The 13426-nt window shown below is 40.1% G+C and overlaps 1 protein-coding gene across 1 annotated transcript in view; it reads left to right on the top strand.

Moving 5' to 3' along the window:
- FBXL17 (F-box and leucine rich repeat protein 17) overlaps window positions 1–13169 on the top strand; it is a gene marked incomplete at its 5' end in the record, with an annotated part of 472906 nt that extends 459737 nt beyond the window's left edge. Inside the window, one exon of the mRNA XM_029941235.1 lies at window positions 10284–13169. Within this exon, the coding sequence (XP_029797095.1) occupies window positions 10284–10424 (141 nt within the window). The remainder of the gene's footprint in view (window positions 1–10283) is intronic.
- Between the last annotated feature and the right edge of the window lie 257 nt (window positions 13170–13426).

Genomic DNA, 13426 nt, shown 5'->3' with positions numbered 1-13426 from the left:
CTGGAATGCTCTGATTTATGTAGAGTCTGTCTTCTGAAACCCAGAAATATCACTTGTTTTCAGGTTTTTTAATCTACAGTTTTACAGATCACTTTTATGCAGAATAAATTTTTGCTGGTAATAAAATTGTTTTAGGAAACAGGTCAAATCCATAAATCCTACCTGATGGCAACTGCTGTTTTAGAAAGATATTTTTTGGTCAGGTGTCCACTGGTGATTACCACCGCCCCAAGCTTTATGTAAAATAAAAACTGAAATCAAGAAAGCCATTAAGCATAAAAGAAAAGACATTTTTAGTTCTGAGAGTTTTCTTTCTCGATTGTGTGTTTCAGCTTAACTTTGAGAGTTTAATTTAGAAACACCCAGATGTGTTCTATAAATACATTGTACTTACTGCTCAGTTAGTGACTACATTAATTATCTTATTAGGGCCAAGTTTTTCTCAAATAGTCAATCTTTTGCTGAACCATTTAGAGCATTGCAGATGACTTGCCAAGTGGGTTTCTCCATGTTGATGTCCCACACGGGTCCGCTTTCGTTCTCATCTGCACCACACAGGCAGATCTATACCCAAAACATGTATGCACATATGCACTAGGTCAGTTCCGTGGCCAGTGGTCAGTAGCCTCAGAGTGGTCTATGCAAGGCTCTGCATAGAGCTTACACTTGACTTGAAACATCTTTCTTGGTGGAGGATTGCTTGGAGAAACAGGGAATGAAAATGTCACTAATTTCTCTCTCTCTGACAGTCTGCCTGTTGGACTCCTGTCACACTAATCTCTAATTAGAGGCTTCAGGTTGGCGAGCCCCGATTCTCACTTAACACTGCAGGCGTTTCTGTGATCCTCATCCTCCCAGGTTCTTTGCTGCTTCCTCACTGTGCTAATTCAAGTGAATAGAAAGCAATGCTAGTGTTAACAGGCAACCCACATCTCATGAAAAAGAGACAGCATGAAGCCAGGCCTGTTGTGATATTGACAGAGCATAGCACTTCCAATCATTGCAGATTCTGAAATGCAATGACTGCATTTGACAAAGTTGACTGAATTTATGAGCCTGCCTCTGTCAGGTTCATTGCATTCTCAGTGTATGTCTCTTTCGTGCTTTGGGACTTTTAGATGAGTTTTTTGACACCCAAGAGTAATATTTCTTACCTATCTCTATAAAAAAAAAATCCATTCTTGGAGGCTAGTAGTAGGAGGTTCATGCATGAAGCATAGTGCATTGTGGGTGGCCTGTAGTCAGCTGACTCCCATCGTTAGCAGGTGGCTTTTAGTCTCCAATAAGATGATTAGTTTTTCTTCTTAAAAGTGTATTAAATACTTAGTCCTGTGCGCCTTGTATTTCCACCTCATGGGTGGTCCCTTGAGGAAGCACAGCATCCATCCATGTGACAGCTGGGTTTAGGGGAATCTTCCCTTCCATTAGCTATTAGAAAGCTCAGAAAATGGCCTCCTTGAGCCATGCCCAAGTAGAGATCCAAGACCAATGCTGAAGAAGAGGAAACCAGTCTGTTTTTTACCACATTCAAAGAATATACCTTTTGTTTCAGGTAGGGATGAGTATTTGAAAAAGATGGGCCAATAGCTGTAGGAGCAGCCGTTTCTTTTCTCCAGAACCGCGGACTCAGTTTCACATAGGGGGCAGCCTGGGAGGCAAGTGCATACGTGTTGTCTTCAAATAATCTTAGTTCAGACTTTGCCTTCAGATTCCCAGAAACACAAATCACCTGTGCCCTCTGGGGACTTTACAGTTGAAAGCTTTAGACCAGTAGATCTCAACCCGAGCTGCACATTGTAATGTCCTGAGGGGGCGGGCGAGGGGGGGAGGAGGTAGGGACTTTAAAAAACGCTGGGGCCAGTGTCCCGCTCGCTCAAGATGCAGGTACAGTTAGTCTGGGATATGACCTAGGCATTGGGGGTTTTTAAAAGATCCCCAGGTGATTCAGTGAGCAGTTGTACTCTGATCCGCTGTTTTCTTATTTGTGTTCTTGTGTGCAGACACAGTTTTACTCATTCCAGGTCAGTAAACATGTATCAAACATTTGTTATGTCTGAGTTGCTGTGAGGTTCATGGACAAGAGCCTTGGTTTGACTAAGAGAGGAGGAGGAAGGAAAGGAATGCGAAGTTGACTGTCAAGTGGAGACAGAGCAGGTGCATTGGCTCACACCTAGAATCATTTTCACAGCTCTCGCCAGTCTGGGAAAGACCCTTTCTCTCCATTGTGGGCTCTGCCCGCAGCCTGTTCATGCATACCGAGCTACTGCTGTATCCTCCTCCAGACTTCTGGAAAGCTTAGCCTTGCTGCTGAAGAGAAAGAGGTGAAGTGAGAGAGTGTCAAAGGCACTCCAAATCTTTGGTGTTCTGGACCTCCGTGTTCTAACATAGGGAAACATCGACAGGACATGGTATGTCACCCAAGCAGGGACGTGAGAAGTCCTGCTGCCAAGGGAAGGAAATAGAATCCCCAAAGAGAGCCTGGTGCAGGTTGTTGGCTGTGCAGGGTCCTGGGAAAATCAGTATATCATCTGCTGTTTTATACTTTTCTTGGTGTCCTATTTAAAATATTTTAAACTGCACTTAGATGACTCACCTCATTTACATGCAAACTTGACGTATCACTAGAATTCATATTACCCTTATTTTATCATTGTAATATGTGCCCATCTTGGGGCCAGTGGGCACTTGCTTCAAGAGCAATTGGGCCTCATTTGCATATGCATTGTCCGTGATGACTTTTGCTACACTTTGTGAATGCCAGGTTCCACTGATGGCCAGTACAGTTTCCCAGAGAGCCAAGAAACTCAAAGAGAAGGAGACTCTGGAGGCGTATTGCCCGACAGACAACACTGTGCCTCTGGGCCGCCAGGAGTCAGCCTCTGGGGCTGTTAGCAGTGAGTGACATTGCCCAGGGATCTGTGAAGAATGACAGACCAGTGTGAGGGCAAGAGCCCTGAATTAGGAGAGAGGAGTTGAGTGTGCTATTTGCAGCCCTTTCACAGGTGTACTGTGGGTTCCCACCTGCAGAGAGGGGATCTGTTTTCTTCACCCCCCTTTCCTCAGAAGGAAGCTGTGTGAAGCAAGAACTACTGCAGTTATACACTTGAGTTTGCTAGATGAGCTAGAGAAACATTGCCTTACAAGGCTTACAAAGTAGGGGACAGATTGGTGTTTTATTAAGGCTCATGAATGGGTTTCCTTTCTTCCCTGAATAATATGTGTGTTTAGCACATGTGTACACAGGCTGATGCCTCCTTGTCCAGAAGTTAATTAAATATCCCTTCTTTTGGAAAGCCTTTTCTAGCTCTCCTGGAAAAGGTCAGGTGCCTCTGTCCACAGCAACCTGCACGGCCCCTAGAAATCAGTCCTCAGGCTTTGCTGTTGCTGGTCTAATTGCCCATTTTCCCTGCTCAAGAGGACAAGAACCATATTGGTCAAGTTGGCCATTCTACCTCTGTCTGGAACACAGAATGTTTTGATGGGCGGGAGACTGGAGAAAACACAACGCCTCTTTGTGTCACGGGGCAGTTGTCCTGCCAGAAGGTCCCTCGTCAGTCCTGTGGCTTCATCACCTTTCTATCATGTTTCAAAGTCTCGTGCAGCCACTGCTCCACAATGGAATATTCCCCAAGCCAAGTGAGATCTATTATAATTTACATTCCCAGAGAGCAGCCATTGTGAAGACATTGTAAAGGACTTTGAAATGTATTTATATGTAAATTGAAATCATTTTTGGTACCATAGATGGAAAAGGAATGTCAGCGAACAGTTTACTGGTCAGGTGACCAGCTAGTCCACAGTCTGGCACCTCCTGCGTCTCACTTCCTGTGTGCCAAGGCAGCATGGCACAGTGCAGAGAACATTTCTGTGTAGGGGTCCTGGATTCAAATTCTGGCTTCCATTTACAAGCTGCGTGACCCTGTGTGAAATACTAATTCTCTCTAAGCCATGCTTCTTCTGTAATAAGGAGTATTAATGTGTATATGCCTGGAAAATAGTAGATGCTCATTTAATATTTTTCCCATTCCCTCCTTGCTAGAATGGAGGCATACTTTTATTTTGCCTTTATTGGTCATTAGGATGAAGAATTGATAAATTATGTTCAACTTTTTGCCAAAGTGAACCATGCTGAAGAGAAGAAATATGTTTGATTTGTCCCCTACCACACGATGCCTCATTCTGATGAGTACAGTGTTTCTCAGTGGGGGGCATAGGACAGTTTGGTTTGAAGTATTCTTCCTTGTCTAGGACTGTACCATAAGTTGCAGTTTTATTTTCATTATATCTGGAGCAACAAATGCCACACATCACTGTGATGACAATACCAACAACAGCAACAATAAGCCCCTCGGATTTCCATGCCCCCAGGGAACAATAAAGGCAGGTAGAATTCCTGCAGCCCAAGAAGTTAGAGGAGGTAGCATTATTTTGAGTCAGGGGATCTGCCTACAGTTCCTCTTGTGCCTCCAGATAACTGTGACATAAGAAGGGACCTTAAATGTCATAAAATTTCAGAATCTTCTGTGGGGCCCCCCTGGGCCTGCCGCTCTGAGCAGGGTGCTGATGCTGTAAGCTGAAGTGTTAAATCTTCGGAACCATGTGGGGTTTGGCAACATTTTGGAAACCAGCTCATATCCAGTGATCATTAACGTGTTTCTCAGTAGTGTGTCACTGATCTCCAGTAAGGAAGGCTGCCCCTATTTACCTCTAGGATTGCCTAGGCTTTTCCTTAGTACCACCTGACAGCAGCGTGACCCAGCGGAAATTACTGAACCACCAGCATGAGCTACTTTGGTCTCCTGTGCAAAGTACCGGAAACCGGGGGAAAGGTCTATCTGGAAAGAGGTGCCTGGTTGGAAAGGAGAGTAGCACAAAGAATCACCTTGGGTATGAACTTCAAAGGATGAAAGGGGTTTGGAGCTACCATAGGGCCAAGACTTTAGAGACTGCTTCCCTTGTAGCGGAACAGTCTGGGAACGAGGTGAGGTTATGTCCACTGTTTCTGATGTGGTACAAATTGGTGCTTTTGTGTTTCATCAGTACCTATTCATTGAACAGGTACTACATTAATTTAGCCAGCAAATATTTATTGAGTATTTACTAAGTGCTAGGCATTCTATAGGTGCCAGGGACTTGGCAGTGAACAAAACCAACAAAAACTCCGGTCTCATGAGCTCATAATCTGATGGAGTGAGAATATACCAGACAGTGTACGTAGGACTGAAAACAAAGGGATGACTCAAATACTCTTTACTGCCAAGAAACACAGTCTAGTAATACATTTTATTATTAGTAGTATCTTCAGAAGTGGTCACCTTTTGTAGGGAAACTTTCTCCATTTAAAAAAAAAGTGATTTCTTAAAAAGTGATTTTAAGTGGTTTATTATATTCATGAATGTGAGTTTAATACACTCAGGTATCAAATATTTCCCCCCTCACAAGAAACTGGTCCTATTTTAAAACATGAGATAAAAGGGAAATAAGAATCAATTCATATAAATGGTTTCCTAGCAATTTTTATCAGAAATAGTATTTTTTGAAAGAGGTATCATTGGAAGATACTTCAGACTTGAGCTTGCACTTAGCTGGAACTTTATGGGGAAAATATTGATAAGGAGGTGAAGAGATGGGTGGGGTGGTCTAGAGAAATTGGTTAAACTGAATCTCAGAAGCCCCAAAGGTTCTCTCTTTACCCATCCATAGTAATAGCAGGAATAGAGTGAAACTATGGTGTGATTTACCTTAATTTGCATAGGAATTTACCTTACATTTTCAAAAAGTGCTAATAGATGTTAACTCAAAATAGATTAAAATACCAGACAAATTGCTACTACCTTGAAAAGAGTTATAATAATTTTGAAAATGTAAATTATGGTTATACAGCCTTTGGAGAGAACTATAAAATCCAATCTTTCTTATATTTAAAAAAAAAAACCATGTGGTACACACTTTTTTTCCCTTTAATCACAGTAATTTCTTCAAATGACACCACTGCACTGCATATTTCTTTAGGAAGATAGGATGCAGTTTTCAAATCTCAAGTGTAATATAGGAGTTGCCATTGATAGTTTTCAGCAAGAGGAAAAGAAATTGAATACAGAAAACCAGGGATCATGGAGAAATATAAAAAAATTCATCTATGTTCCTTTTTTATATTACACACATTTTATGAGTTGGAACAGAGAATGGTTCTTTTCATTCTAGCAAGTGGAGTTGTGCATGACAAAATGTCTGCAGAAATGTGTATGTAGGCATAACAATTTAAAATGCTTTGGACCCTCCTGGTGTCTAACACTGAACTTTTTCTCTAAGGCACCAAAGTGCTTATGGATTCTATACAAAGAGGTGAGCATAATTTGTACTTCTGAGGAGTAAATGAAAATAACTTTAGTATAAAATTTGTCACACTGTATCGCCAGGAGACACTGTAAGTAAAAGATAGAACCTTCCCTAGTGGGAACACATGTATTTCCCCTGAATTGCTTCTGCCCAACAAAGCTGTAAAATGGAATATTTGCATTTCCCCCTCTGCTTTGTTTTCTAAAATTTATAGAGCACAGTTAGCAAAAAGATTACTTAGAAGACATATTATGTCCACAGAGGATTGTTGGTTTCATGCAGCCATACAAAACCAAGTTACTGTCTATTCTTGCCCATAACCTTTGAAAGCCAGGGACCTAACATACTGTGTATCCTCAGCTATAGGCACACCTTACTTTAGCCTATTGAAATAGGTAAATTGAACTTTGGTAAATCAAAGGATATATACAATATTGAGAGAGCAGAGAAAATAATTAACCTGACCATGGAAGGCTTTACCAAAGTGAATAATCATCCCCTAATTTATATACTTCATAAATTTATCTTCATATATCAAGTTTGCTTAAGGTAAATTGCATCTCTCTTCCCACAAAAGTTAATACATAGAGATACTTTGTGTTTAAAAATTGAACATCCAAAGCGAATTGCCTGTCAGTCCCTAGGTATCGGGCTTTGTACAAGCCCACATGTACATCAGAAAAGAGGCAGCACAGAAGACAGTCCCCATCTTTATGATGGGTTGAAATGTTTTCTCTTCTCAGTTTTCTATCATCTGTTTCCCTGGTCATTGTTCCTTGAATATCGAGTGACCTGGACTTTCTCCCCTTGCCATACAATGTAGGTGCTCTGGGCATCCTATCTGACGGAATGACTTCAGTTCTTTCGTAATGAGACCTGCATCCTTATGGGTTTATTTATGACAGAACGGAGGAAGGTAACCTACATCAGGGTGGTGACCATCAGCTAAAGAAAAGGGAGCATATTTTGAAAGTGGACATTTAAAACCCGGACTGTTTCTTTAAGGAAAGTTCTGGAATCACCTCCAGAGAACAGTAAGGTAGAATAGACTCTTCCTGTGTATGAAGTATGTTTTAAAGCTTACTTCCTGGGGCGCCTGGGTGGCTCAGTCGGTTAAGCCTCCGGCTTCGGCTCAGGTCAGATCTCACATTCGTGGGTTCGAGCCCCGCGTCAGGCTCTGTGCTGACAGCTAGCTCAGAGCCTGGAGCCTGTTTCCAGTTCTGTGTCTCCTTCTCTCTCTGCCCCTCCCCCTCTCATACTCTGTCTCTCTCTGTATTAAAAATAAATAAAATATTTTTAAAAAATAATAAAGCTTACTTCCTGCCCTGTGATTATTTGATTTTGAACATTACAAATTATGTTAGCAAGTTCACTTCTGAAATATCTCAGAAATTGAACAATATGGAGCATCGCTACAGAGAATTGGTCACCTTAATGTATCATTAATTAACTCATGCACCCAATAACCATTTACCGAGTGCCTGTGCTAATAATAAGAGCTACCATTTGGGGACCTTTTAAGTCAGTCACAGTGTTAAGCATATCATTACACTTAATCCTTACAACAATCCTATGACTTTTAAGTACTTTTATCCTGTGTGTATAGTTGAGGAAACTAAATCTTAAAGAAATAAAATGAAATCAGGGTTCGCCCCTGTTTCTGGGTTACTCTCAAATCCTTGGTGTGAACCACAGTTGCCATGTTTCTTCTCTATGTTGTGCACAGCGTGATAGCCTTAACAGTAAAAGACAGCCTCTGGCCCAGTGTCTGGGGCTCTTCTTGCTCAGGTGGAAGCGATAGGCAAGTAAAGAGTGAGAGTGCTTAAATAAAAGAAAAAGCATGAAGGGTGCCCACTGCATGTGCACAGAGAAGGATATACCTACCCCAACCTCTCTGGGAGATAGGCTTGCTTAGGGAAGGCTTCTTGAAGGAGGGAATTCCTGAGCCAAATAGGAGTTCCTCAGTGAACCGTCGGTCTGTGTGATTAGTATGTTAATGTCTGATTTTGCCTTGCTCTTGAGTTTCCAATTTTTATTTGCCATTTGGTTGTTTTTTTGTTGTTTTCTTTTATCACTCATTCACTAATAACTAGGCCTGACTTGTGGGTACGAAAATGATCATGACTCTTGTGGATGGTACATTGGGGCAGGAGAAACAGACATTAAATTAATAACCATCAACTAACTTTATAAGTGTTCCAAAGACAGGTGGGCAATGTTGGAAGAAGGAATAACCTAGAAGCCTTACCTAATTTGAGGTGGGGAGACCAGGGATAGGACAGTGAAATGACATTGGGGAAATGACCTTGAAGCTAAGAACTGAAGGAAAAGTAGGAGATAGTCTTGAAGAGAGGGTTTTTAGGGGGAAGTGGGTTAAAAAGTATTCCAGGTTAGAGAATAACATGTGCAAAGATCCTGAGGCCAGAAAGAACTTGGTCAGTTTGACCATCTGGAATTAAGTCAGGTGACTGGAGTATCAAAAATATGCTGCCAAGATAGGCAGAGCCAGATGGTGCATGACCTTCTCAGTGTACTGTTCTAGGCTCCTTCAACCCAAGCAAGACTTAGATCATAAATTTAAATTAAAAAATTAAAAATGTTGTTTAAAAATCCTCTTAAGGCCGTCAATTCATATTCTCAACTCTAATTTGTGTATCAGTTTTTCTTTCTTATTTTAAATGATTTTCTTGTTTTTGAAAACAATGTTATACATCATAACTAGCACAAAAAGAATTAACCACATGGTTTGGTTGAATTTGGAATGCAAGTTGATTAAATGCACGCAAGTCTTGAATAGAGAGGTGTTCTGACAGATTAAGTATCATCAATACAGTGTTGAAATAGCAGGTCTCAATTTTTAAGAAAAACATATATAACGGTTTTCTAAATCACCCAGGAAACATCATGCTATTTCAGAAAAGTGTAGATGACTGAATGTCTTGGTCATCATACTTCTAAGCATACTTTCAAAGCAAACAGCAATGGTTTGATGTTGTTTTAGGTATTTCCTGGTGGTCCTGATATTTTTCCAGAATGGACAGACGTGGAGAGGGAGCACAAAATTATGTATCATAAGCACCTTCTTTCAGACCAGCTTACTCAGTATAAATGAAATATTGATGTATTTGAAAATGCCCAAGTGTTCAATAAAGATTTTAAATAAAGCTACCTAAAAGTTGTGGTTCTTAGGTTAATCATTTATTTATCTAAAGGATGAAGGAAGCTGTCTACTTCTGTGATATGAACTGCAATCAGCTTAAAAATAATTGACAAATTAATCCCTTCACAGCACAGCAATTGTAAAGGTGTTAGTTTTAATTAGGCCTGTCTGATTGCCTTGTCTAATCAAGAATCAAGGTGGTATCTTTGATGGTTAAGGTCTATTGGGGCCATCCCTGACCTGCCAGCCATGTATGTTTTAATTATTGATTCCTCACATTTCAGCCCTTTTCACAAAGGGACTTGAAGTTTGCAATGCCTTAACATTTAAAGGGAAGAAAAATAAACATTTACCCCAACACTTCTATCTAGAACCCTGTGGATCCTCTCTACCACTCTACAGTTTTGTCCTAAAAACGCTGGCAGGTTGATGATGAAGCTAAATGCACATTAGAATGCTATCTCCGTGCTGCCTCTCCTCCCAGGCACTAACTGGCTTTTCAGTGGACATTGTTAAGATTTCGACAAGTCACCATTATTTATGCTTCTAGAAAACACATTTGATTTCCTGATGTCCTACGTCTTTTTTAAAAAATTCCCATTCCCTGAAATCAAGAAGGTCAGACAAAAAGGGCCGTGCGGATCTTCTCACAGAACACTTGTGCACACTGCTGAGGAGGAATGAGGTGAGGGTTCCTGCTGCCACATCAGCACATCAGAGGACACGAGGAAGCGGGTGGTTTCAGCCACCCCCGTGCTTGACGATGCCTCTTCTTTGGTTGCAGGTCAATGAAGTGACGGTGGAGCAGCTGGTGCAGCAGTACCCCCACATCACCTTCAGCACCGTGCTGCAGGACTGCAAGAGGACCTTGGAGAGGGCCTACCAGATGGGCTGGACCCCCAACATGTCTGCCGCCTCCTCCTAACGCTCCTGCCCATGCGGAGGGCCGCTCGGATCAGTCAGCAGGGCGGACAGGAGTGGGAGACTTGGGGCAGGCGATCCCTGGAGGGTTTTAACTGTTCCACGTGTGCGGGTGTACCTGCGTGTGTATATTTGTGTCTTGTTTGCAAACTGCATAGCATAAGCGCAATTGCTATTTGTTCCCAGGTGAGCTGGGGTATTTTTTTTCTTAAAAATTAAAGATTTCGAAAGACACAGACCTTTTAGTTTTTAAGTTCAGAGACTTACTTCTCTAAAAATTTTTTCTTTCTGTAGAACCTAAAAACATTGGTCTATTATTTTGAGCTTCTAACTACTGCCTCTTGAAGATGCCCCAAAATAAATGCAACTGCCTTGTCTTTTGATGGGATAGAATCATGCACTTCTGATGATCACCAGCCCAGAAGTGATGTTGCACCAATTGGAAGCCAGGAAGCCAGTTCCCTGCAAAAGTTCAAGCTCACACACACAGGCTCTCACACTCCCTCACAAACATGCACACGTGCATGTGTACACAACTCCAGGGCAGTTTCTTTCTAGATCATTTTCTGACAGAGGGGCCTTCCTCCAGGTCACTGAGGGAACATGTCATCCACTGCAGCTCTGCCTAACTTACTATATCCACAGGTGGCCAACTTGCCATCGGAGGTGATGTAGGGACTAGAGAAAATAAAGCCTTCTGTGAGGTTTCTTTGTGGAGGCAAATGATCTGAACTCCCCTGACCAGCTCACAAAAGTTAATTATTCATTATCTTGCAAATGTGTTCTGTTGAGTCCTGAATATTTCAGTGAAGTTTTATGTTAACGTTGTGTTAGTTTTTATTTCATGGATAGTAACTGGTCCAGATATATTTTAATGATATTTGGAGCTGACCTTAGCATTCTCCACATTAAAGGCACCAGTGTAATTAATAGTGTCCAGTTATTTAAAAACAATCCTACAGATCATTTAATTATTTTTGTTGATTTTGGTAATTATGAACCTATATTTCTGAAATTTGGAGGTAGTCACATGGTAGAAGATTAATGAATGAGATGTAAGTAGACAATCTTCCTATTGCTTTTTTTCTTTCTTTTCTCTTTTTTTTCTTTGCTTTGAGCTTTAGAACAGGTTTTTGGATATATGCATGTTATTTTTGAATAGTTCTTGTGCTACTGCAAAGATCTATACTGGTTAATGTATGAGTTAAGAGGAAAAATTAGAAAATCTTTTCATTAAGATTCTGTTTACACTTGTCAGAAATAAGCATTTCTTTGTTAAAGATTGTCAGCTTTCAGTTAAGACAATATAAGTAAATGAATATGTGTTTTGATTTCACACATCTTTACAATTAATTCATAGTAGGGACTCAGGCTCAAGTGAACTTTCCTGGGTCTAGATTTATAATCAAGACCGCAGGGAGCCTTTTTAAGAAAAAGAGTGATAATCTTTCACAGTAGAGCTAGATACAAAACCCTGACTTGTGAGTTTGCTATTTAATCTTCCCCAATGTGGACATAACTGATTTTTTGGTCTTTAACAGGTATACTAAGGTTTGAGTTTCACTTTCTGTAAGTCCCAATATTGCTAAAAAGATACCAGCTGTAAGAAACAAAATATAGCTTTACACTCAAATACCATTCACTTATTTATAATGACTCCTTTTTTGTAAACACCGTTTCCTTTGATTATGTCAACATGTTTCTGATGTGGCATTTTTTTTTTTTGCTTTTAATCCCAATCAGTTAAGAAAATCTACTTAGTAAGCACCAACGGTATTTTTCCATCACTAGATAGGTTACTAATTTAATTTAAAAGGAATACAATTTGTGTAAGAAAAAACCCCACTTATTATTCATAAAAGAGTTCTTGCACATCAAATAATATTGTTTTGCTATTCATTTCCACACCACTGAAAAATATTTTAATTCACAATATTTTAACTGGTTTTTAATCCAAAACTAATTTATAAGACAGTATGTATAGTAATAGTAGCTTGAGTGAATAAGCAAAAGTTTAATTTTTATATACGTCACACTATATTTTAAATAGTAAAAAAAAAAAAACAAAAGAAGGGAGAGCCATTGATAATATGGATGGTGCCATTTCAGTTCAAAGTTTTAATCTTTAGAGTGTTATAGTTTGGTTGTCAAATGGTTTCAGAAGTGTAAACTTGATTTTTCTTTAATGTTGCATTGTTTGAATCTAAAATACAGCACTATAACACGCTTTAGCTTGGGGGGGGCGGGGTGGGGGCCTTGCACTTACTCTTTAAGATGTTGACTAATCCAGAAAGCCTGATGCAAAATAACCTGGAAAACTGCTTTGGTATATTTGTAGAAATCTGTAGAAACATCATATTCAGCCTCAAAGCATTAATCTCAAAAAAACAACCAGAAAAAAAAAAAGCATCGCCGTGAGTGATTCTGTGATGGTTGTTGAATGTGTTCTCATTAGATGCTTTGAAATGAGGCTTAAAATGATTTCTGGGCAATATAGAGTTTCTTGTTTGGCTTAGAATGTCATAAATATATGTGAACACGTTTAATGCAGGGCTTTGTATCCTCTCCAAAATGTCAACAGTATTTTCAGAATAAAGACTATGAAATATATTGCTGTAGTGAAAAATTCTGGTCCTTTGTCTTTAATGTCTTTTCGAGTGGATAAAGGAAATTCACCCAGTTTGTAGTTTCTATATTTCCGTGAATCTTTTGACCTTGCAATGGGTTGCAATAAAAGAGAAACAAAATACTTTGTCTTTTGTTTTATTTTAGAGACAATAAAAGGCCTCCCTGATGCTAGTTGGGTGTGACGCATGCAGTGGTCCATGTCCTTGTGTGTTTCACTCTCACTTTATGTGGGTTTGGCTAAGTAGGGTAATGAACAAGACTGGGTTTGGGAGGTTCTAATTTGACCAGTGATTACTGAGATAGATTCAAACCTTGAGAGTTTAAACAAATGGTTTGTTTAAAATCCCATTCCCTAACCCATCGTTTGCTTCGCCATTT

The sequence above is a fragment of the Suricata suricatta genome, chromosome 6, assembly GCF_006229205.1.
Source record: "Suricata suricatta isolate VVHF042 chromosome 6, meerkat_22Aug2017_6uvM2_HiC, whole genome shotgun sequence".
Lineage (NCBI taxonomy): Eukaryota > Metazoa > Chordata > Mammalia > Carnivora > Herpestidae > Suricata > Suricata suricatta.
This window is presented reverse-complemented; position numbering and strand designations above follow the sequence as displayed.